Consider the following 26,421-nt stretch of genomic DNA (forward strand, 5'->3'; position numbering starts at 1 on the left):
AGGGAAGAAGATTTCAGTTGTACTTTTGTATTTTTTTCATATTTACTAGGATTTTGTTAAGGGAATTCATATAAATATATATATATATATATTCTAGAAGAGAATCATTATTTGGTCCAGTGGCTACCAAATAATGCTTCCCTCATTTGGGTCGGAAACCGGTGTACTTTAATTAATCCGAAGAGTCCGCGCTACGGGATTCGAATCCCTGACCTGAGGGGCTTATGCTAGAGGCCTCATCAATGAGTCGAGACGTGGCGCACAAGGTTATATATATATATATATATATATATATAGATACTGTTCTATATATATATATATATATATATATAGATACACATTTCAAAATCACAAGAAATCAACACTTCAAGTTTTCACACTAATCACTTCTTCAAACAATTAACTAACAACTAATTTCTCTCACAACAACAAATCACCACTGAAAAAACAACACTCATCAAGCTAATCAAAATCAAACCGATTTATCTCCATCACTCTCATCACCACCACCATCATCACGGCCGGCGAGTCTGACACACTTTATCCCAATTCTCTGCCGGCAGTCCCCACAAGTAATGTGAAGCAGAACAGAATTGATCTGTCGTGCGGCGGCGGTTCGAAGCGCGCAGGCCTTTTGGAGCTCAGCTTGCGCTTGCTGCCTTATTATACGAGCCGCAGCTAGTTCTCTCTCCGCTATCTGAACTTGCACCCTTACCTCTTCTCTTTCTAAATCCGCCACTGTAGCGTTTGCAGCCGGCGGCGGCGGAGGAGCGATGGAGAGGTGGAGATCGGCGGCGGAGGGGTGGTTGGAAGGGGAAGGGAGTAGTGATAATTCGGTGCTGTGGTTTGGTGATCACTCACAATACAACCTAACACTCAAAATAAAAAAAAGTGGTCGGCGGCGGCGGCGGCGGCGGCGATGGCGGCGATTGGGTGGCGGGGGCGGTGCATGAATCCTGGTGTTCGATGAAAGCCTCAACCCTGAGAAAATATATTACGTTACCGGAAAGCATTATTACAAAATAACATCATAATACGGAGAAATGTAGCGTTGCGTATGTAAGGGAGGTTATTCATATATCTGTGTTATACCCCTTGTAACACCCTGTAACATACCTTTAACCTACAAATATATGAAAACAAAAGCGCAGAACTTACTAGAAGGTGCATGTAGGTTGCGGGGGATATAATGCGAATATAACCCCTAATAACCTCTGAAAAACCTCTCTGACATACGCAGTGTTGCGTACATCTTACGTACACAATTTTCTTCACAATATGATCAAATTTTACATATTTATAGTAAAACATAATTGTACTATTTTACTATTTCATTTGAGAGCTTATGAAAAAACTAGCATTTAGATAGTCATATGAACATTAGATTGAATTTAAAATGATTTAAATTGAGATAAGGATTATATTAATTAATTATTTATGTATTATGCTTATTGTTTTCTTTTGTAAATTTCTTAATAGCTTCTTATTGAGGAAATGGAGTAATAATAAAATTGCTATATAAAATAGCATTTCTAATCTATAGCATGATTAATTAAAAAATTGATTTTTTCCCCCACATTCCAAGCAATTAAATTACGAATAAGTGACATAATTTTGCATTAAGATGTTAATTCAAATTATTAAAATTATAAAATAAAGATTTCAAATTTAGAAGACATTTATTCAAAAATAAATAAATAAATAAATGCAAGATATTATTTTGTGGTTAAGAGAAGGCAGGTGACCTGGAGAAGACGCGGCCGCAATCACAGCAATGGCCGCGGGTCCCGCAAGTCTTCAAATGCGCCTTATAATCGGAGAGAACAGCATAAGCTTTGGAGCAGCGGGCGCAGCCCCACTGCCGATTGCCGGAATGCTTTCGCCGGAAGTGCTTCTTGATTCCGACGAGGTCGCCGAGCGCGTGGCGGGGGTGGTGGTGCAGACAGCTCGCCTCCGGGCACACAAAAACTCTTTTTTTGGACTCTGTTCTCTTCGCCGCCAGTTTCCACGGCACTCTGTGTCGCCGGAGATGCATCTGGAGGTTCTGAGATCGCCGGAAGCTTTGCAGGCAGATCTCGCAGACGTACCGCTCTGATTCCAGGAGTGTGTGTGGGGATAGAGAGATCACCTCCGCCTCGGGGTCTGAATCAAGAAAATATTATGTTTGATGAAATTTATAATATTTTTCAAACTATTAATTATAAGTAAAATTTGATGTAATGTTTTATGCCATAAAATAAATATATTTTAATTTATTATTCAGTGTAAGGAATTAAGGGCGTACCTGGGGTGCCGGCCGGGCGGCGTTTCTTTTTGGTGGTGGCGGCGTTTAAGGCGGAGGACGGCGGCTGCTCGGATTCTTCCGGCGGATTGGAAGATGGGATTATGAACATTGGATAGAGACTAGAAAAGGAGGCGGCTTTGTGTGTGATGGCAGTAGAATAATTGGAGAGGGAGAGGAGCGAGGGTTCGTTCGTCAGGAAAGTTTGGTGTGGGGATGGGGATGGACAATAGAAATAGCTAAGGAAAGAAGAAAGAGAGTAGTATTCTCTCTCTAGCTCTTTCTCTCTCTAAGATTGTATTCTTTTTATGATGGCAACATTCCAACAATTTTGAGTTTTGGAGTTTTTGGGGAAAAGTTATTATGTGTGGGGGAAGTGGGAATGTGTTAGGATTCTTTGTACAATAATATCATACACTATTATAGTTGTACAACAACGTACAATAATGTTGTACATGAAGTCTGAATACATCCAAATTTTGTATGTAAATCCTCTACCACTTGAGAGGTTTTTTATATGAGTTTTTAGTTAGTGTGAAGTCATATTTATATGAGGGCATTTCCATGCATATCAATCGATTCTATTTACATTTCTCAAACTTACATATTAATTTTTACATATAAAACTACTTTTTCTATGCTTGAAAAATAAATTTTAGGTAATAGATATGTAAATACATAGGAAGAATCGAGTGATGTGTTGAGTGTGTGTAAAAGATGCAAATTTTATGCTCTAAAGACCAATATTCCTCCTACAAAACAATCACATATATTTATTATAACATTTAAGATTCAAACTATATAAAACTACACTATTTTAGTACAAAATTATCAAAAGAGACCTTAATGACTGCTCTCCACGTGAGCCAACTCTACCAGCTGTTAGGTTTATCACTGCTATTGCTACAGTACTACACCATGTTGCTTAATTAGGTGCAACTCCTCTAGCTTCTATTATTTTGTTTGAGATATTTCTGCTTGCTTCGTATATAAAACATTTGAGTAATTCTAAGAGGAAGGTGTTCGATAGACCAAGACATGGATTTTATCCATGTCTCCTGTCTGTTAAATGTGGAATTCTAGCTACCATTTTGGTTTATGATTTTAGAATTTATACAAATTTGGATGAAATATGTATAAAGTGTACATAGACTTGTTTCTGGTATTTTATTTTAAATTCTTATATGGAAGGTTTATTCCTGAGATTTAAAGCCTTAGAATTGTGCAGTTTTCAGTAATGAATATATCATCTACATAAACCAATAAGTAAATGAGTGTAGTATAGTATCTATAAATCAAAAGAGAAGGATCAGGTTTACTTAATGCAAAGATTTAGTGACATAAAAAAGTACAAAATGTATAATACCGTTGACGTGGTACTTGTTCAAGTCCATAAAGAGCTTTCTAAAGCTTACAAACATAGTGAGGATAGTGAGTATCCTCAAACCCGGGGGTTGCCGCATATAAATTGTCATTAAGCTTATGATGTAGAAAAGCATTAGAAACATCAATTTGTTGAATAAACCAATTTTTGTTTACAACAAGCACGATAAGAAGACAAATTGTGGGAATTTCACCTCAGGGCTGAATGTCTTGTGATAGTCAATTCCATGTTGTTGAGAGTAGCCTTGAGCTACAAGTCATACTTTATGTCTAACTATAGTACCATCTATATTATATTTATTCCTAAAAGTCCATTTAAATCCAAAATATTCTCAGGAAGCAACACTAATTCTCATGTGCCTTGTTGCCGGGCAAGAAATTCCTCAGATATAGCTTTGAGCCATTGAGGGAGTTTGACAGCTTGGTTGTAAGCGGTGGGTTCATCAAATGTGATGTTGTAAATTCATAATATTCTTTAATTTTAAACTTTTCGTTTGTGCACGAGTTATCATGTGATGTTGTTTTAAAGTTAGAGTAGATGGTGGCTGAAAAATTGTATCAGAGTCATGTGTAGTGGGAATTGAAGCGGATTGATCTATTTGACAAGGGGAAGCCAAAGGAGATTAGGGATGTGTGAGTGGTACATCGTTGGCTGAATGCGTAGAAGAAGATGTGATATCAGTATTAGAGTTAGTTGCGGACTCAGATTGGGTGTACAATATGGCAGAAGTTGATATTAGTAAGGATGATGGGTGATATATAGGAGAAGAGGAGTGAGGAGGATGGAAGTGTGACAGTAGGAATTTTACCTGGAAAAATATTTTCAATGAAATTTACACGACAAGAAATTATGAATTTTAATTCCCGGATATCATAACACCTGTAACTTTTGTGCTGTGAACTGTAGCCTACAAAGATGCATTTGGATGCCATGGGTGAGAGCTTATGATGAACATTATGATATTGTAAGGGAAAACACAGCCAGCCAAATGCTTTCAAGTGTTGATATTCAGGTGTTTGCTCATGTAATAGTTGAAACGGGGAGAGATTGTGTGTGTTGGGGGAGGGAATTCGGTTTATGAGATACGTAGCAGTGAGCACAACTTCAATCCAAAGATTGATGTGTAGTTTAGATGCATTAAAAAGAGTTCTAGTAGTTTCAATTATATGTCGATATTTCCTTTCAACTATATCGTTATATTTTGGGGTATAAGAACAACTGAATTTGTACTAAATGTCATTATTTTAAAGATACATTTTTTGGTTCATTTGAAATATATTCTCCGCCTCCATTTGTTCTCAAGAATTTATATTAGTATTAAAACAATTTTGTATCAATTTATGCAAGGCAATAAAACGCAAGGTTATTTCATATTTTTGATGGAGACGCATGCACCAACAATAGCGAGAGAATGCATCAATAAACGTAACGTAATATTTATATCCTTCAAGAGAAGGATGGGGAAAAGGTTCCCAAGTATTAGAAAGAGTCATTTTAAATTTGCAGCAAGTAGTAGTGCTATTTTTAAAAACGAGTTTGACTCTTATTTTCATAACAATCAGCACATTGAAAATTGCTTCAAGCAAAGTGAAGTTGAGGGTATGCATGAGCTATCATAGGCAAAACTTTATTATTGTTGTGTTCTAGTCCCTGATGCCAAAGATTTGAGTTTGTGGTAGTTTGAAGTGATGTGATTGGATAAAGTCCTTGTTCAGCCCCGTTTGTTAGCAGAGGAGTCTTGGTAACTGAGTTGAAAATTTGAAACTTATGAGCAGAAAAAATAATAGTGCAATTATTATCTTTTGCAAGTTTGTGAATAGAAATTTAGTTGTGTGATAGATATGGTACTCTAAATATAGGAGAAAGTTTTAGCATACGTTTAGGTGTGGACAAAATACCATTACCCACATGTGTTATTTCTGAGCATTGTCCATTACCGACGACAATTTGTTCTATGCCCTTATGGAGCTGTGCTGATTGCATTCTTTTCATAGTGGGAGTGAGATGAGTTGTAGCACCGGTGTCTAATATCCAATCTTGTGCTTGTTGAGGGGAGACCAACGGTTGAGTTGGGAGAGGCTTTATATGTTAAGTTCGCTCTATGCCAACATTGACTTGTCGAGTGTCCTCTCTTGTTGCATATTTGACATATGGTGGCAGATCTTGTTTTTGCGAATTTGCTATTGGGTAAATTTTTGTTGTTATTTTGATTCTAGTTGAAATTTTTGACGTTTTGGTAACCTCCTTTGTTTTTGAAGGTAAGAAGAGCATTAGCAGTGTTGCATTCTTTGCAATGAAAAAGAGCATAAAAATCTTCAAGAAGTAGAGAGTGTAAATCTGTATGTATCACTATCTTGACCCCTACGTAATTTGGTGGTAGACTGTTCAAAGTGTAGAGTATAATATCTTCGGTGCCCACTCTGGAACTTACTGTAGCAATGTTATCAACAAGATTTTTTACTGTTGTAAGGTATTGTCTCATGTTACTTGATCCCATAGTTATATTATGAAGTTCATTCTTTAATTGAATGACTCAAGATCTATTAGATGCTTGTATTCTTCTTTCTAGAGTCTGTGAGATCTCAACAGTGGTATTGAGATTCAAGATGTATGGCAAGATTGATGGGAAAGTGCAGAAAACATTGATGCAGCTAAATTTCTATCCACCATTTGTCATACTATATAATCTTGATTTTCTAATTGATCATGTGCATCTGTAATGTGACTTGGTGGAAGAGGTGTTTGATTTCAAGAAAAGTATCAAAACCATTTGCTGCAAGTAGTTCTGATAGTTGTGCTCCCCACAAAGGGTAATTTTCTTGAGTTCAACATGTCCCAATTACGTTATTCATTTGGTACATCAAGAATTTTAATGTGGAAGGAACACTTATTTCAATAAATTTGTTATAAGCCATCTGAGATTGTTGACCTTCTTGATTGGAGCTGGAGGAGCTGGAATTCATTGTGTCGTGAAGCAGATAGGCTCTGATACCATGAACGAGAAAAGAAATGGTAGCGGAAGAGAAGAAAAGAGATCAACAGATAAGATGAAACTTCGTTTTATTTATCTTTGTTATGACACATTACAACAGAACAATACAGGTCTATTTAAATAGATAACACGGTAACATACTTGTAAAACTAATAGAGGGTAACACAATCATTTAACTATATTACAACATTAATATAAAATCATATTTTTTCCTGCAGACGGGAGCATCGAATGTAGAAGAGATATCCAAAGAACATCGATCACAGGGGAGATCCAGAGGGCAGACTCGAGCTTGGCCAACAGATATTTCATCAGGTCGATGCATCCAATCATCAGAGCAAAGACTTCTCTTATTATATAATATGCTTATTTATGACAAGATATTTACGTTTCCACAATTGATGTTTGGGCCTCAGGGGGGGCTCATTTTGTTTAGGTTTGAAGAACTATAACAAAGGCCATATATGGTGGTATAAGATTAAATCAATGTAGGTATTTTGATGTACAAGCATTAACTCTCTCTCTCTCTCTCTCTCTCTCTCTCTCTCTCTCTCTCTCTCTCATTATCATTATTTATAATTCAATTACTTTAAACTAATATATAAATTTATCAATTTTCATTATATCGAAAATATTTATTTATTATATATTTTTATAAGTATGTTAATGTTTGGGTCATAATTACATACATAGCACTCAAAATATTGCTATTTACAAAACTAAACACCTAAGAATCTTTTTTTTTAACTGCCAAACCAACGTATGCATACGTGGCAAATCAAAGCATTGAAATTTAATAAAATGAAAACCATGAGTTTGGCTTTTATCATGAATTTCAATATTTGAGTAAGAATTAAAAAAAGGATGAAAAGAGAGCTAGATTTGTAAAATACAATAATATACCGCGTGCTATTATGTATGTAATTAATTGCCCAACATATTTTTTTAAGAATGGTAGGCAATAAAAAAACATAGATTATGTAATAAAAAACCCGATATGTTAGAGATACAGCCATTTCCTCTAATCCATAGGTCACAAAATTAAACTCATGCTGCTTGTTAATAATTAAAAAAGTTAAAAAAGAGGTACACAGTGCTACAGCTATCGTTTTACAAGGAAAATTCGTATGAACTAACAAATCAAGTTGAGCAGTTTCATTACAAACAAAACACCTAGGAGTTCTTTAAGAGGGGGAGGCGGTAGAAGCCTCCAGATAGTGTGCCACGGCTGCCTATCTTGCAAACCACCCTCCCACAGAAAGAATAATGCATATCAGCAGTAAAACATGATGAAGAAGAACTAGGGGGGGGGGGGGGGGGGGGGGGGGTGGTGTGTGCTCATAAAGCTCATCAAGAAAATAACCCATGGAAGTTTGTAGGATGATGAAGAAAATTAAGCCGTGTTTCGTTTGAAGAGCTGCTACTCACACTTGATGGAGCGGTATATGTGACGGACGAACAAGAGCGAGGCTCGGAAACCTACAGTGCCGAGCATGAGGAAGAAACCGTAGCAGATGCAGGCCATATAGCCAAAGAAGAAGGATGTCTGCATGAATCCAGACATGTCGGACCGCGCGTGGTAGTAGTAAAAGCAATATGCGTATATAAACAGACCAGTGGATGGGAATGCCCTGCATCCAATCAACTTATATAAATTATTAAAAAAAAAATCAAGAAAATATTAAGATCAAATATTGGCCTCATAACCTATTCTAAATTTGCTCATCAAAAACTTGCATATGTAAGTGAAGAGCTTTGTATATATATATATATAGCGGCATTTATAAACATGTCACCCAAATCCTATGTATTTACATATCAAACACCTAAATTTGACTTTATACATTATTATCACCGAAATCTTTAGTATCATATCAAAAATACAATTATTTTAAAAGTGAAAAACACATTTTCATGCATAGGTAAGGTGGTACGTATGTAAAAATTGAAATTTAGGGAATGTTTAATGGGGCAATTTTAATCCCAAATTTATAAAAATATCAAATTACTCCTTAGAATATTTAAATTGAGGCTGAAATAGTTCTCAAAAGTCTAGGGACTAAATTGGCCCTAGTATAGACTTTGAGATTAAAATGACCCTGCAAAAAAATTAGGGGACAAATTTGACACTTTTCTCATCAACAAATTAGATATGTATTTGAATGCATATAAACATAAATGGTTGGCTCATACCTCCACCACCATTCATGATCTTCAGCAGCAAGCTGAAAGTAGGTCATTGCCACAGTAATAAATGCTGTCACAATGAGGAGGATTATGAAAACCACGAAGAGAATGCTATATATGGTATAAATTCTGTGGCCCCAAACACTGGCAAAGATGTAGTAAAGCTCAATGTAGATGGCGCTGAAAGGAAGAAAACCAGCCATTGCCATCTGCGGTATAGCCCCTCGATACCACGGCAACTGCGGAATTTCACGGGGATATTTGGTGGTGCGGCAAGGAGCCTGAAACTCTGCTTTGCTGTTCTTGCCAGCAATGCCACCCAAAACAAGAAGAGGAGATGTTACCAATGCCCATATGAGAGTGATAACAACGATAGTGCCAAACGGCAGTGCGGCAGTAGCATTATATGCGATGGCTACAGTGTTGAGAAAACTGAATGTCACGAATAGAGGCCCGCAAAATAGAACTCCGGTCAAAAGAAGATTCCTAACCTGTCAACGATAATGAAGTCGTCAAGTTAGTGCTTAAACATCTCTTTATACTGATATAAGCAGAGTTCTGGAATATTTTTTGCGCTCAATCTTTAAATGGAAGATTTACATACATAACATTCAATTCTTATGTATTTACATATCTGACAACTTACTTAAATGGTGGTAAATTAAAAGTGATGTAAAAGATTTGAGTGGTATAAATGTAAAAAAATAAAGTTTTGGAGTTAGATATGTAAATACATAGGAATTGGGTGGTATATAGGAAAAATGCCCCATCTTTAAATGGGCAGACATACCCAGTTTGTTCCTTCCAGCTGACAATAGAAAGAAGTGGCAGTATAACCAGCAATGCCTGAAGTGAGCGCATATATCACCACCAATGCAGTAAAAAGTGCACCACGATTGTAAGGGTAGAAGACTCCCACCAGGGCTAGGAGAAATACGAAGGTTGTACTGCAAGACATGACATGAAAGAGATGATAGTAGGTGAATTAGAATGACAATAACCGTAGCTGGAAGTTCTTTCTGTACAAATATACTATATTATACGAGGAAATGAATGGCCACTATAACAAAGAAGCTAGATAAACTTCTATTATTATTACGCTTCTAATGGAAGCAACGATCCCAGGTCTTAAGGGACAGCTAGGACCAACAATGAACCATGTAAGAGCAAGCTTGCTACAATTTGACTCGGAAGCTTTTGAGTTTGGTTGAAATTGAACAATTAAGCCGAGATTTTACAGGTCAAGTCGTTCATACTTTTCAGTCGTGAAATAAATTGTAAATGTAAATAGGCAAATTAAGCAATATATATAAGGGTTCAGCTCAGTGTATATTTGCTCATAAGTGCATACATACATACATAAGTCGTTCATATTTTTAGTCATCGTGAAATAAATCGTAATGTAAATAGGCAAATTAAGGAAAATATATAAGGGCTCAGCTTAATGTAAACAGGCAGGCAGGCCAGCCTGCATGCATACATACACAAACATATATTTGTATTGTGTGCTCGCAAAGGCATGCAGATAGGTGTAACAAAGCACATTTGAAATAAACAAAATTAATTTTGAGTCAATTAAACTCAAGTGGTTATCAAAAGAGCAGTTACAGGAAAAATACAAATGAACAAGCCCTTATAATGAACACTTACAGAGCAAATAACTGGGTTCCAGAACCAAGACAGGCAGCGAGAAAAGACTTGTTTTTAGGGAACCTAAAGACATCACCATGAACATATTTCCATCCAGTTTCTTCTTGGTCGTCACCTGTCTCCTCATCATGAGCATACCTTATAATAAAACACAAGTATAAGAACAGCTGCAGTTCAGATGAAATAAAAATGAATTTTGCAGGATATGAAGCAAACATGAGGATGAATTATCACTCGATAGTAATCTTATAAAGATGACCGATGATTGAAAAAATATGCATTATAAACAAAGTCCATATTTTAAACTAGCATACTGAATGAAAAAATTCAGAAAAAACAAGCTACAGGCATGCAAAACATATAAATATGAGTGATACTGTATTGAGAAGTAAGTTCATGCGCATTGCTTTAGATGCACAAAGCTCATAAAGCATGATTTCGATTCTTATCAACGTGTTTTAAGTGTGGATTGTTCCAAATTAATTCTCTAGCTCTGCTATTAATTTCTGCGAAAATATAAAGCCATTAAGCTTCTGTTAGTCTATCATTCTATCTACTCCCTTCAATTATCAATTTTACCTTCCTTTTCAGTTTTTAGTTTCAAAAAAGTGCATGACCGCAAGTCACAATAATGCTATCAAATTCCAAAATTGTTGATATAATAGCAAGCCATCTACCGCATTTGACAAGTATGGACAGCATCTCATGAGATAATAAGAAATTGGGATAGCTGACAGCTAAGTTTTTATTTAATCAAGCATCCACATCATCTTTATTTCAGTATTTATTTATCATCTGCACGCATATACCCTGAAAGCTAAATTCAAATTTGAAAGAAGAATTCAAAGAAAAGAAATCCTTACAAGTATAAATAGAATCCAGACGGAATAAAAATGTCATTCATAAATTGCATCGATGGTTAAAAGAGAACAAATCCTGATATTTATTTTATGCAAAAAGGAATCTTGTTTCACCTGTATGAATAGACATAACGGTCCAATGAAGTCACACATATAGATGAAAAGAGTGATTTGCATTGGAAGAAGGATGCACAATTAAAAATGACAGGCAATTAGGTACACTACCCTCGGGTACTGGTAGCAAAGACCATATCCAATGGAGATGATTCGGCATCAACAAGAACCCTGGCGAATCAAGGCATTGGAAAATATATATGCCAATTTGAAGGTCCATACTTTCTCCATTACATTAAAATTTTATTGTGAGTTTACAAAAACTATTATAATCCAAACACTTTAATATCGAGACAAGAATGAAGAAATGCTGATAGAGAGGAAACAAATACATTGGACAGAAAAAATACATGGGAGATCTTCAATAAAACAAAAGAAAATAATATAGTAGATTGCAAATGAGTTCACTTTAAAGTACAAGATCTGTCGCTCTATTAAAAGACAAAGCAAAACAAGTTGTTCAAAGTTAGAAGCAGACATATGGAGCTGATTTTCAAGTGACATTTGTCCATGTCGCAAAGATGAATAATGCAAGAAATATATTATTTGCAAGCAGTGCACTGCAATTGGAAATTTCAAATAAGTAATGTGAAGAATACCTTCTTGCATAGGAATCCAAAAAAACCGAATTTTACATGAGCATTCCTTAAGAATTTGAAGAAATGGGATCAACTGATATGGTGTGTAGAATAAAGAAGACCCTAAATGGTCCACAATAATTCACTAAAGCTCAGCAATGAAGGAAATAGATACAAACAAAGTCAAGGAGATGAAACCCTGTTAATCAAAAATTAAGCCATAGAGATGGTGACAACCATTTTAATATATGTTAATGGTATCATCGTTATAGAAAATGATGAAAAAAAGGGTAAAATCTAAAACGATGTTTAATATAGTTTTAATAAATGTTTGATAAAATATTAATTTTCCTAATTTTTTGACAATTTTATGTTCGGTACAAAGAACTACAAAACTTGCAGGTTCATCCTTCATCCTAGGAAAAATTTTAATGTCCATGACCAATCTTGTAGACATTGAGATTAAGGAGATCCTATCATACATTGATTAAACACTAGGTGGCCTAATAAAGCATATGGTGAATCGAAGTCAACCCTATGTCACCAAAGTCTATTTTAACCATCTTATGTTTATTAGAATCCTTTAAATGACCTTATAGGTATCATTAGGTTGGTCGTTTATGGGTTAGAAATAGAGCTGTAAAAAAAGCTCGCCATTCGCGAACAACTCGTGTTTCAGGTAACTAAGTAACTCATGTTTGATTCATTTGTTAAGCAAACAAGTGGAACAATAACAATCTTTTTAGCTTGATTTATAAACAAGTCGAACACGAACAAACTTTTGTTCGATCGTGTTCAGCTTGTTTTGGCTCAAATTAATTAAATAATAAAAAAATAAAATGAAAAAATAAAAATAGCAATAACTTTGATATGATATCATTGATTTTTATAAATATAAAAAATAAATTTTAGGTTTTAGATATGTAAATACATAAGAATTGGGTGGTAAGTATGAAAGTGTTAGATTTTCAAATACATAAGAATTAGGTGGTATGTATGCAAAATGCACCAGCCCTACCCTGCATAGCCGTTACTGCCCTGCCCCATGGTCGTGGCATAGTTCCACTGGTAATTAGATTTAAATGTAATTAGATTTAAGGGTTAGATATGTAATACATAAGAATTGGGTGATATGTTTGTAAATGTCCCAAAAATTATCCCCTAAACTACCGTGTTCGGGGTTCAAATTTTTAGTCACACATCAGGAATTTAAAATTTAAATGTTCAAACTGCTCGTTAAAAGAGAGATGACGTTATTGTTGCTTATCATGAATATATGCGTGAAAAATAATTAATTTTCATGTTCCCTTTCAATTTTTAAATAAGAATTTATTTTTAAAATTTGATAATATTATTTTAAATTTAAATATTCGCATTAGTAAAAAAGAAATTGAGGAGGCTTTAAAGAAAACAAAGAAAACGGAAAGTTTGTAGAACCTGATGATATCCCAATTGAAATATGGAAATGTTTAGGAGATTTCGGAGTTTCTTGGTTTACTAAACTCTTTAATATTATTTTAAAAACTAAAAAGATGTCTGAGGAGTGGAGGAAGAGTATTTTGGTCCACATTTTTAAGAATAAAGGGAATGCACAAGAGTGTGCAAATTATAGAGGAATTAAATTGATGTGTCATACTTTAAAATTGTGGGAGGGGTGATTGAACATAGGTTAAGACGAATTACAAAGATTTCCCATAATTAATTTGGATTTATGACGGGCAGGCCTACCATGGAAGTTATACATTTATTGAGAAATTTGATGGAGAAGTTCAGAGAAAATAAAGAGAATCTACATTTCATTTTTATTGATTTAGAAAAAGCTTACGATAAGGTTCCAAGAGATATCCTTTAGAGAGTTCTTGAGAAGAAAGGTGTTGATACGACTTATATTCAAGTCATTAAAGATAAGTATACTAGAGTTGTTACTTGTGTTCGAACTGAAAGAGGATTGACCAAATATTTTTCTATTTCTGTTGGATTACATCAAGGATCTGCGTTAAGCCCGTATATTTTTGCTTTAGTAATGGATGGTTTTACTATACATTTACAGGAGGATGTACCTTGGTGTATGTTTTTTGCTGATGATATCCTTCTCGTGGATAAGATTAGAGAAAAAGCCCAGGAAAAACTTGAATTATGGAGGTCTACATTGGATTCTAAAGGTCTTCATTTGAGTAGAACTAAAACTGAATACATGGAATGTAATTTTAGTAGTAGTAGCTCCAGTGACATAAGTGTAACTTTGGGTGATTAAATTATTAAAAGTTGTGAACAATTTAGATATCTCGGGTCTGTTGTTCAAAGCGATGGATATCTCGGGTCTGTTGTTCAAAGCGATGGTGATATAGATGGGGATGTTAATAGAAGAATTCAAGTTGGTTGAAGTGGAGGAATGCTTCAGGCCTTTTGTGTGATAGAAAAGTTCCGCTTAGACCAAAAGGAAAATTTTATAAGATGGTGGTGAGACCTACAATGCTCTATGGCGCTAAATGTCGACCTTTAAAAGAGAAGTATAATACTAAGTTAAAGTGTTGCCGAGATGAGAATGATTATGTGGATGAGTGGCTTTACACTTAAAGGCAAATGTGAAACGATTATATATGTGATAAGGTTGGTGTAGCTCCTGTGACGAACAAAATTAGAGAAAGTCGTCTTAAATGGTTTGGTCACATTAAGCAATGACCATCTGATGATCTGATTAGGAGAGTAGATATTTTGAGATTTGACTTATGTTAAGAATAGAGCTGTAAAAAAAGCTCGTTGTTCGCGAACAGCTCGTTTTCGGCTCGTTAAACCTCGATTTATAGCCGAACACGAACAGCTCTTCGTTCGCTCGTGTTCGGCTCGTTTTAGCTCGAAATTTAAAAAATATATAATTATTTATATAATAATATATTACAAATATTATTTATAAAATAATACATTGTATATATTTATATTTAGTTTACATTTAAATTTAAATCATAACACCTCGTGTGGTAATGTGGTTAGTGTCTTCTTTTATATATATTTGGTCCAGGTTCAAATCCCACACTTTACATTTATTTTTTTAATTTAATTTTTCTGAACCAATTTCGAGCCGAACACGAACATGAATATTTAAATCGAGTCGAACACGAACACACTGTTCATGAGCCAATTTCGAACACAAGCTATTTCAAACGAGCCGAATACGAGCCAAGCCTGAGCTCGCTGAAGCTCGACTCGTTTACAGCCCTGGTTAAGAAAGGCAGAGGTAGACCTAGGAAGACTTAGGCTTATTGTATAAAAAATGATCTTAATTTATTAGAAATAAATGAAAATATGACACTAAATAGAACGCAATGGAGAAAAACGATTCATGTAGCCAACCCCACGTAGTGGAATTAAGGCTTTATTGTTGTTGTTCTTGTATTAAATTTAAATCAATTTTATTTCAAGTCAAATTCAAGCTTAATTCGGAAAAATGAGTTTGAATCAAGCTAAACAGGAGCATACTACTCACAAGTCATTTCAAACATGAGTCGAACAAACACAAATAAAAAAAATCGAAAGAGCACAACACGAAAAAGCCTTAGGCTCGCTCAAGCTCGACTCGTTCACACCCCTAATTAGACCAACCTAAGTCAAATTTAGATTATATTCTTAGCCTAGGTTAACACCATATCACCCTAAAATGACACAAATTAGCCTCCTAGGTTAGCCTTAGCCATCTTAAGTTATCAAATTGACTTTAATTAATCATAACTAGTAAGCACTCATTTTACGGAAACCTAGAATTTTCTACTAAAATAGGGTAATTCAAGGTTAATTGCAACAAATAAATAGATGATAGTTAAGACGGTTGAGGAAAAGAACATTGATGGCAAATGTGATGTTTACTCTTAGCTATCAATCATAGTGCCATTAAAAATTTATGGCATGATTTATGTGTAGTGTTTAGATTATTTTCACCTTAGTTATCATCATCATTATATGCTTTATCATAAAATTTGGTCAACTTTATGAATCTTCATTCTCCATTTCTACCTCTTGAGTGCTTCATAAGGTGTTAAACTTACTATTCAAAAATCATTTTTAATAACTTGAATCCATATAATTTTCTACTCACTCTCCTTTCTAATCACCTCACATTAACTTTATCTACTCATCTAATAAGTGTCTCTTCTACCATTCATTGTACTTAAGCAAATCACCTAAGTTATCTTTAAATAAAGTGTTAGTACTCTGTGTGGTGTGGAAATTATCATTTAAAACATTTAAAACTTTTTTTTTTTTGTTTTTTCAAAAAAATATTTTGTTTTGAAAAAAGGATTATGAATCTTGATTTTACATTTCCTCCTATTAACTGCTTCCTGATGTGTTAACATATTCTTCACAAATCATTTTAAACTTCTATCCATATACTTGTCTACCCATTCTCCTTCCTATCAATCTACTAATCTAATAGAAGCATTTTCTTGCCTTCATACGACATCTCAAAATCACCTAAGTTGTATTTAGGTTAATTGTGGTAGTTCATGTATCACTTATCATTTAAGACAATGTTTTCTTTTTCTTTTTTTTTTAATATTTTGTTATTTAAAAAAATATTGTGCCAAAAACATGAGTAATCCAAATGGAAAGGAGTTAAAAAATTTAAATTATAATTATATAAGATTTCAACTTCTAATGGGGATGATTAAGGAGTTAATTCTCCTTCTCCATGCTAGGTGGATTTAGTGCCTTGTCTTAAGGATTCATTACCTTGATTCTTCAAGGAATAAAAATTAAAGATAAAGGAATTTTTGCTCACCTTTTTAAACATTCCCCTTTTTCACCCTAATATTCCCTTTTTTTCTCTTCCAATTCCCCAATGGATACATCATTTCATTGCCCATTCTACACTAAAATGGTATCAAAGAAAACTCTTGAATTCAAGTTCTCTAGGATGAATGCTTGCATCAAATATTCTCTGCTATGAGCTCATGGCTTTTCTTCCTCTTCCTACCCAAGAGACCAGTTCTTTCTCTCTTGTCCGCCTAAATCTCCGAAAAACCCAAAACTAAACTCTCCCCATTCAAATTCCCATACAATATATCAACATCATTTCATCGCATTCTTAAAATTACTTGAACAAAATGCTTCAAATAAGAATTTTAAGCCACTTATATAGATATAGCCTACACCTTAAACTAATAAACAACCTTGTATAAAATTGAACCTCTAATTTAAAGGCAACCACATTTTTCAATTATTCTTCACCATCTTTGGAGAATAGGACTATAATGGTAAATGATTTCAAATAATAAGGAAAGTGAAAGATCAATTATCCAAAAATTTTGAAAAGATTTAGAAAAATCCAATACTTATGTGGAATTAAAGTGGCTCGCTCAAACTGGAATAATCATCTCCCAACAATAATTCATAATGGATCTACTAAATGAAATCGGAATGACGAGATATTAAGCCTCATAGGTTCCAATTAATTACTATCATACACTTGGAGAGGGAGGAAATAACCCAAAAGTTGATAAAGGGAGGTTTCAAAGATTGATTGGGAAATATCTATACCTTGCCCACTTGATAGCAGCAACCAATGATATAGGTGTCTAAGTCAATTCATACAAAATTACAAAGAAACGCATTTAAAAGTGACATATAATAATCTTCGATGCTTCAAAATAACCCTGATAAAAAGAATGTTATTTAAGAGAAATAGAAGATTCAGCTTAGAAGTATACAAAAATGTTGAAAGGTCAAAATTCATCAAAGATAGAAACCCTCCTATTAGAGACACCTCAAAGGGTGAAAACCTAATTACTTGAAGAAGCAAGACACCGCCAATAGTCCTCAAATCTAATTCTTAGGTTGAATTTCGTGCAATGAAATGAGAAATCTATGAACAAGTGTGTATCAAAATCATTCTCAATGTCTTGGAAATAACATAGGAAGATACAATGACATTACCCTGCCACAACAAATCAATGATCAATATCACCACTCAAGCAGTCCAATATAAGTAACTCAAACAAAAAAAATCAACCGACACTTCAACAAAGAAAACTATAAAGCTCGACATTTAAAAACAACATCCCCAAGTTTGGCATAAAGAATATCTACCCCATAATTTGAGGAGCATCCGCAATTTTTCTTGAGCCAGTTTGGCAATCTGTGGGATTGCAAGCTAGTGATCCATCCTTTCTAACAAGGCAACAATCCATGAGCTTGTAAAGGGTAGAAATAACCCTAAATTTCAAGCGAATTAAATGTTCGCAAGCTGTATAACATCTTCCTTCATTTTTATAGATGTAAATATAAAAAATAAACTAAATACTTGTAAATTCTATCCAAGGAATTTTATCATGTAGGCACTACCAAATTAATAATTCTCATTCGTAGAAATTACTCAAAAGTAACCTTAAAAACTGTTTTAAAAATAGTGGTGTAACATCCTCAATGAAATACACACATATCTTAACATTTCTTCTGTCTTCATTCTTGTGCAATCATCAGAGTTCCATAGGTTTGGATTCCAGTTTTTTAAATTGCTAGTGTGCATTCTCTAATAAAAAAATTGTATCTAAACTCTTATAGAATTTGAGTTCCAATTTGCCTGTTAATTTTTCTATTACTCCTAGAATGGGTTGTAGATTCAAGCATCAAGCACCAAGCACATATAATTCCAATATTTAATAATTATAAGATATGTACTTTAATGAACTGAAGAATTATCAGACTCATGAACAACCTTCGGGCTTTGTTTGCAAGTTACTCATTGCAAGTTTTCTATAATAAGTTTGGATTTATCTTCATTCACAGTTAATATTTATTATAGAATTCAAATGAGTTCCAATTTGCCTGTTATTTTTTCTATTACTCCTAGAATGGGTTGTAGATTCAAGCACCAAGCACATATAATTCCAACATTTAATAATTATAAGATATGTACTTTAATGAACTGAAGAATTATCAGACTCATGAACAACATTCAGAACTCTGCAGTTAAGCGTGTGCGACCATACCAGCACCAGTGCACCGGATCCCATCAGAACTCTGCAGTTAAGCGTGCTTGGGCGAGAGTAGTACTAGGATGGGTGACCTCCTGGGAAGTCCTCGTGTTACACCCCTCCATTTAGTGTTAAGAAAGGCAGAGGTAGACCTAGGAAGACTTGGGCTTATTGTATTAAAAATGATCTTAATTTACTAGAACTAAATGAAAATATGACACTAAATAGGACGCAATGGAGAAAAAGGATTCATGTAGCCGACCCCACGTAGTGGGATTAAGGCTTTGTTGTTGTTGTTGTTGTTGTTGTTGTATGAACAACATTCGGGCTTTGTTTGCAAATTACTCATTGCAAGTTTTCCATAATAAGTTTGGATTTATCTTCATTCACAGTTAATATTTATTATAGAATTCACATAGTGATGCAGAATTCAGATGAAGTGATCTTCAATTTAGTATCTATGTCATCTTTTGAAATCAAAACAAACAAGCCAAGTTCAGCAAAGCATCAGGCAATAATATCGACATTTCCTAAAAGGTGCACAAATTCAGGAGTTCTATTAAATATGGTGCAAAAACCCATTTTCAAAAATCATTTCATGTAATCAACAATGAATGATCAAACATTGTGTCTAGAATAAATAAATGTATATCATAACCTATCACATAGAAGATGAGAATGTAGCATAATAGTTTTACGGTTTTACCATTTAACTATTGTGGAAAAAAATCAATTTTCCCACAAGGAATAAAAGATCATAAAAGATGCATAGAACAACCATTGTAGTCGCAAGATATTAATTCATTGCGAAAAAAGTCCAGGTTAATATTATGTCAACACAAAAAAAAATTATACTGAAACCATGAAACGAAATACAGTATCAATAATCAGCGGTGTAAAACCAACACGGAGATAGAGGTCACTTCACCATTTTTCAATACTCTGGGCATCTGGGCCCTGCTGCATCTATTTCTTTCATTCGAGGACATCATCAAACAAATATAAACATAACTTTGAATAGTAGCAAGAAAATATACAATGAAAAAAGTTGAACAAAAATGACTAGCCAGATTATATATACAATGAAAAAAGTTGAATAAAAATGACTAGCCAGATTATGCTGAGAAGCCACGGCAATTAAAAATCATTATTAGTATAATTTTTCCGGTAATTTTATTTACCAAAACTACCTAGCCCTTGCAGCAAATTTGGTTTGGCCTTACTTAAGAATAAAAGAGGTACTATCAAATAGATCAACTAGAAAAAGAGACTAAAGAAGCTGCTTCGTAATTATGGAATGATTAATTGGCTCAAATTTTTGTGAAGTAAACCATACACTGTTCAAATTAATATGGAGGAGTTATTAAATAAATGCATTATAAAAAAAAAACAAGTAGTGAGTTCACTGATTAAGAAAACACTTACTTAACAAAGTCATTCTTCAGGACCCTCATTAGGATGGTTGCAAGGAATCCAGTTAGAAGAAGAACAGTGACGCATGAGTTTATAATTGAGAACCAGTGAATCTCCAAGTGATGTTGTTGAGAAGAGGACTGAGAGTACTTCTCCATTCTCTTCTCAAAAGGTGTATCTGTTTCTTTCCACTTGACAGAGTACATGAAATCAACCTCTATGTCTTTATCATCAGTAATATCAACCATTGAATTGGTATCCGTACGAACATTGATCTCAATAACACGGTCATTATTGTGGAGAACTTCAAAGAGAATGTGCCGGTAAAGAAAGTACTTGTATTCACTTGGGTCAGACTTGCCTTCCTTATCAACCTTCCCAATGAATCCCCAAATTGGAAGGTCATCAAAGTACATTTGAAAGTAATAATCCTTATCTACTGCAGTCCTAAACTTGGCCACTTCTTCTTTCGTAAGTTGCTTTTTGCAGGCTGATTTCGAATCATAATCAACCCGAAAGTCTAGTTTGTATGGAGCATCAACCAAGCGATCGCCATTCAGGACTTCACCAAGGGCTTCTGATTTATCTTTCACAGGTGCTGCAGTGTATTTTAATATTTAAAATGACAAGCAAGAGCTAAAAATCATGAAAAAGTTGGAGGGAGGTAAGAAAGCCTCCCCAAAAAGCTAAAAGGAAAAGATAACAAAATAAAACAAAGCTCACCTGGGGAACAGAAGGGGAGATCAAAATAGCGATACGTCTCACTAGAAAAATGATAAAACAGGTCAGATAAACATGAATATCCAACTATAATCATTAAAAAAAATATACTATAACCCCACAAAACGACATAATATAGAAAAACACAGAAAAAGTACATAATTGAAGCAATGAAGAAACAGAATTGAAGAGCTTGTTCAATCAGTTATTCTATGGATACAGGATAAATGCACAACAAATAAAATCTTATATAAACATCAGTGAAAAATTTTCTGCAATATGATGCTGCTTGCATTGATCTACTTTCAATAGTTCAAAATAATTAGCCAGCCTCAAGAGGTTAGACATCAAAACTCTATTATGTCGCATGTAAAACAACACACTTAAAACTACATTCTCCAATAAAGACAAACTGCAAAACAAAAAAACTGTATTGACAGGGCAAAACTGTATTACCCAGTAAGTAGATCAACGAGCCTTAATCACCAAGTTAAATGGAACAAGAACAAGTAACACATGTAATTTGAGGCAAATAGAAAAATCAAGGCATCAAAAAATCTAAATAAAAAAGTTCTCAGCCGGCCCATAAGTGTCGCTGCAATTCTAAGGTGAGATTTCCAAATCTAGAGCTTGATTCCGACAGCTTTGTTTGATGTTGTGGCACCTACCAATCGAAGACCATTTGCCTTTCACCTTTACTGTCAACCATTTGTTGTATTCTTTTCAATTGATGAAACTGCCAAACAAGTTTGTATCTGTTGTCCTCAAACAGTACAAATTGGCTGTTTAACAATCACGTGGCTCCAAGAAAGATCTCTGGCAACCCAAATTTCTTGAAGGAATAATCATTTTATAAGGGAGAACAATGCAATATATTAATTCGATTAGTCAACCAGGATCAATCATCTTAACTCATGATATATTTACAGATCTGACATATCTACTAAAAAGGTAGCCAGCAAACATATCAAATAGATCTTATGCAAAGGCACATTTCCTTTTCAGGGTGTTTTGATTGTGTAGCATTTGAACATGTTTTCCACCCGAATAATCTTAACCTACCTTTATTTTAAAGAAAACTCTTGTTTGGGTTTCTCTGGTATGTAATGTGTTCGGGCCTTCTAACTGATTTATTTTCCAAATCTACAATCTACAAAAACGAAGGGAAAAAACCGAATACTTTCCAAAAATTAACAGATTCAAGCATGGGATAACAATCATAATCAAGAAGAAAAAAATCCAGAATCCAAACATTGATCCACAAAATAAGAAAATCTAAGAAAACCAAAAATTCTAGCAAATCGTCACTCCGTTATCAAAACCAAAACAATTCCTCAGATCCAGATGAACTGGCAGCGGATCTAACAACAACTGTATCTCCGCTCAATAAAAACAAGCAATAGAAACAAGATCCGTTCGAACCATACCTAGGGTTATGGAATGGTCCGACCTTGTTGGCGTAGAGAGGTACCGTCTCTTCGGGCTTATAACGATGATTGGAAGCGTCCGATACCACTCCGATTATCCCGACACAGATAAACATCAACACCGTCGCCATCGCAGGGACTGTCATCTTCCTCTCCATCCCTCCCTCCCTCTCTCTCTCTCTCTCTCGCCTGAGAAAGCAGAAAATATACGGCGAGAAGAGCAGGGGAAACTCAAATACGGGAGATTATTTATAAATGTGGTTAGACCCGCCGGACCACGGAATGGGTGGAAAGGAACAAATGAACAAGTGAACCGGGTCCAGAGGACGGCCGGTCCGGACCGTCTAGATGGTGCGCACTATGGGATCCATTGGACCGCTTTTATTGCTGAGCAGTAATAAGCCGGTGGACTTATTGGATCGTGCGCATGTGCTTAGAGTAATTTTAGAATCTTGAAAATTTAATTTGCTTGAAGATTAGACAAAATAATGCGTGGCTTCGAAAAAGGGCAAAGGAAGTCAAACCCTCCTCGATTATTAAAGTATTTAAATGATCAAATTCTTCTATTGTAGTGATTAATTCTCCTTAAATTAATGGATTTAGTTTTATTTTTAAGTGGTACGAGTTTAGAGAAGATTTGGAAATTTTTAATGGTATACTACTATTTCTTCGTAATTTTTATCGTTATTTCATGTTGGAATGAGTTAATTATCATAATATTGAACAAATTTGTGCAAATATAAATGAGCAAAGATAAATTTAATTTGTGGTTAAAGATTAGTATTGCACGAAAGTTCAACACACACACACAATAGAAGTAATAGATACACCAAATTTTTTTTTTTGTAAAAAATCGAAAAAGGGAAAAAATCATGAGGTCTAACGCTATCAGAACGATTCATTATGAGCTAGTGATTATACATACGGGTTCTTGTCCCACTGTCAAGAAAAGTCTACACAGTTTATTGAAATGTGATGTTCGTTGCGCAATGGTCAGGAGTGATTGCAGTTAAGAGTAGTTAAGTGAAACTCCAATGCATCATATTCAATGTGTTGCTACACAACTTTTTGGATGATACGTCAATTCATCGATTGTTTTTTTACTCTGCAACATGTGATGAGATTCAATAGTGTACATTGTGATTCTGTAAGAGGTTCCTTTACAATGAACATGGGGCAATCGATGGCGGTCAACATCTGCTTACAAGCTGTGACCGACGGTGGTCGGTGGTTGCAAGTGTAGGAGCCTTTGTCAGGACTTTTGTCCAAAATAGCACTGCAATTCAACTCCTTTTGTGAACCAATTCCAGTTCGAGCTCTTCTTCTATTTCCAGGCATATGTTTCCTTTCATAAAATGGGCATGTCTTTGTTTATAAAGCTTGGGAGTGGTTTTCTTGAAAATAATAAATAAATCTGTACCGCTCCATCGGACGGTCCGAGGAGAATTATTTGATAAAACGACATTTTTTTTGAAATTTAAGTGTCATAATGATGTTGAATTTGAGGGATCTTACACTCATTACTCATCGAGACTCTTGATTCAACAATTGTAGTGGTGAAGCAGTTATGGTTTGATATTGATGGCAGAGGTGGTTGAGTAGCGGTGTTTTGGCAATGGTGATCGGGTAGAGATGGTCCGTTGTCGAAGGCTCGACGATGGTGGTTCATAGGCAGTGGAATTCGAGAATTCTCATGAGGTTAAAGCTTGTTGAGAAATTAGGGCGAAGGAAAACAAGAATCGACACAAATCCAACACACAGAGATTTAACGAGGTTTGGCAAAGATGCCTACATCCTGGGGAGCAGAGCGGCGGCTTCTTTTTCAATATTCAGAAAAGAGTACAAAATACAAGATTCAGCTCACCTAGGGTTACAGACATGACATATATATATAATCCTATAGTTCAATATGTAATTACTTAAATTACCTCTGTCTCAAAACGTGGGGTGTTGCCCCCGTACCCCCAACTCACATAATGAAATTCCCCCGATTGGACAGATCCTTCCGCTCCACTATGCTTGTGGGCTCCGCTCCGCTCCAACATCTGTCCCATTTATGGTACATGAGTCATACCTAACAAATCTCCACATTAGTGAATGTTCAGCTCCTTTAAGAGAAATGCATATACTCAACAAATCTCCACCTTGACGAATATTCAGCTCTTTAGGAGAAATATGTCATGAAGTTTCTTATGCACCAATGTGGGTTGGGCCACTACGCTTTCCTTCCAGAAAGAAATCTTTCCTCTCCCGAGTGCAGCAACAAATTCCCTTTCCTTGCTTTCTCAGCATCCTGAAAAATCTCTGCATACAACAAGATTTCTTGGTTAATAGAAAGAAATTTCCTTTATTGACTCTAGAGAAATCTGGAAAATATCTCTTCCAAACTTCTTCTCTGTAGCAAAGGAATAAAATTGGAATTTATTTCCTTCTAATTTTCTTCTCCACCTCCCACAAAGGAATAAAATTGAAACTTAATTTCTCTTCCAATTTTCTTCTCCGCAATAAACTTGGAACTTGATTTCCTTCTAATTTTCTTCCGCCTTCAGCAAATGAATGAAATCTGAGCTTCCAATTTTTGCCTCTCCTCCAAGCTGACATTGAACCTTCCTATTTTGTCTGTAGCGACTTCGCCTAACGCTAAAACCTCTCGTCGAACCGAAGCCCGTCCGAACCGCCGAAGTCGAAGCCGCGATTTTCTGTCGTGATCGCGAACGCCGATATTCCTCTGTCGATCTCGCCGACACCTTCATGCGCCTCTGTCGATCTCATCGGCGTCTTCCTGCGCCGACTCCTCCGAAGTTTCTTCGTCTTCAGACATCCTCTGTGCTGAAATCCGAACTGTAGCAAACTTTGCTGAAATCCTTCCTTAGCTGCCAATCTTCTCTGCCAAAATGTTCTTTATTAATGTGTCGCCCAAAATTTTCTTCACTGCACTCGAACCTCGCTCTGATATCACTTGTTGAGAAATTAGGGTGAAGAAAAACAAGAATCGACACAAATCCAGAAGAACACACATAGACTTAACGAGGTTCTGCAAAGATGCCTACATCATCGGGAGCAGAGCGACGACTTCCTTTTCAATATTCAGAAAAGAGTACAGAATACAAGATTCTGCTCGTCTAGGGTTACAGACATGACATATATATATAATCCTATAGTTCAATATGTAATTACTTAAATTACCCCTGTACCAAATCGTGGGGTATTGCCCCCGCACCCCAAACTCACATAATGAAATTCCCCCGATTGGACAGATCATTCCGCTCCACTATGCTCGTTCGCTCCGCTCCGCTCTAGCATCTGTCTCATTTATGGGATATGAGACATACCTAACAAAGCTCCTTTTAGTCTTCTTGTCCAAGTCATAGTTCCTCTTTCATGAAGGGAGTGATGATATATTTATAGATTTTAGAAGTGACAACATCCTTAATTATTACTTGAATTTGGATCGCTTCATCGGACAACCTATAATGATTTCGTTAATTGGATGTATCTTTATGAGTACTTAAGGACCTTAATAATCTTAGAATTAAGTGGTCTTCAGCATGTTAAAGTTATCTCGTCGAGACACTCAATTTTATTATAAGACAGCTATCCTTGGAGATTTTTTTTGTTTTGTTTTCGAGAGTGTCTTCCTAAACTTCTGTTTATGCATTAAGTGCATTATCTAAATCGCTTGGACTTGGTTCATTTCATTTTATTATCTCTTTTGTTTTGTCTCATCGGTACACATTATTTAATCATAAATTCGAGTGTGGGCATTTTAAATTTGATCTTTCAAGCTTCCGATCAAAAAGTGCGTTGAGATCCTTGTGGAATGTGATTATATATATATATATATATA

At 35.1% G+C, this 26,421-nt stretch overlaps 2 protein-coding genes across 2 annotated transcripts; both read right to left on the reverse strand.

Annotated features, from left to right (window-relative positions):
- Nucleotides 1–896: 896 nt before the first annotated feature.
- LOC110019772 (protein indeterminate-domain 14-like) lies at nt 897–2,746 on the reverse strand (the record flags this gene model as incomplete). Its single annotated transcript, XM_020717592.1, is given in 3 exon segments — nt 897–981; nt 1,746–2,142; nt 2,285–2,746. Coding segments are annotated over 3 exon segments (591 nt in total), but the record flags the coding sequence as incomplete, so codon positions are not given.
- A 5,229-nt stretch (nt 2,747–7,975) lies between these two features.
- LOC110019773 (transmembrane 9 superfamily member 3-like) lies at nt 7,976–22,791 on the reverse strand. Its single transcript, XM_020717593.1, has 7 exons — nt 22,575–22,791; nt 21,151–21,191; nt 20,440–21,025; nt 10,495–10,632; nt 9,635–9,791; nt 8,851–9,335; nt 7,976–8,288 (listed from the first exon to the last, which is right to left on the reverse strand). The coding sequence occupies exons 1-7, from the start codon at nt 22,730–22,732 to the stop codon at nt 8,078–8,080; spliced, it is 1,776 nt and encodes a 591-aa protein (XP_020573252.1). The 5' UTR covers nt 22,733–22,791; the 3' UTR covers nt 7,976–8,077.
- Between the last annotated feature and the right edge of the window lie 3,630 nt (nt 22,792–26,421).

The sequence above is a fragment of the Phalaenopsis equestris genome, unplaced genomic scaffold (assembly GCF_001263595.1).
Source record: "Phalaenopsis equestris unplaced genomic scaffold, ASM126359v1 Scaffold000078, whole genome shotgun sequence".
Classification (NCBI taxonomy): domain Eukaryota; kingdom Viridiplantae; phylum Streptophyta; class Magnoliopsida; order Asparagales; family Orchidaceae; genus Phalaenopsis; species Phalaenopsis equestris.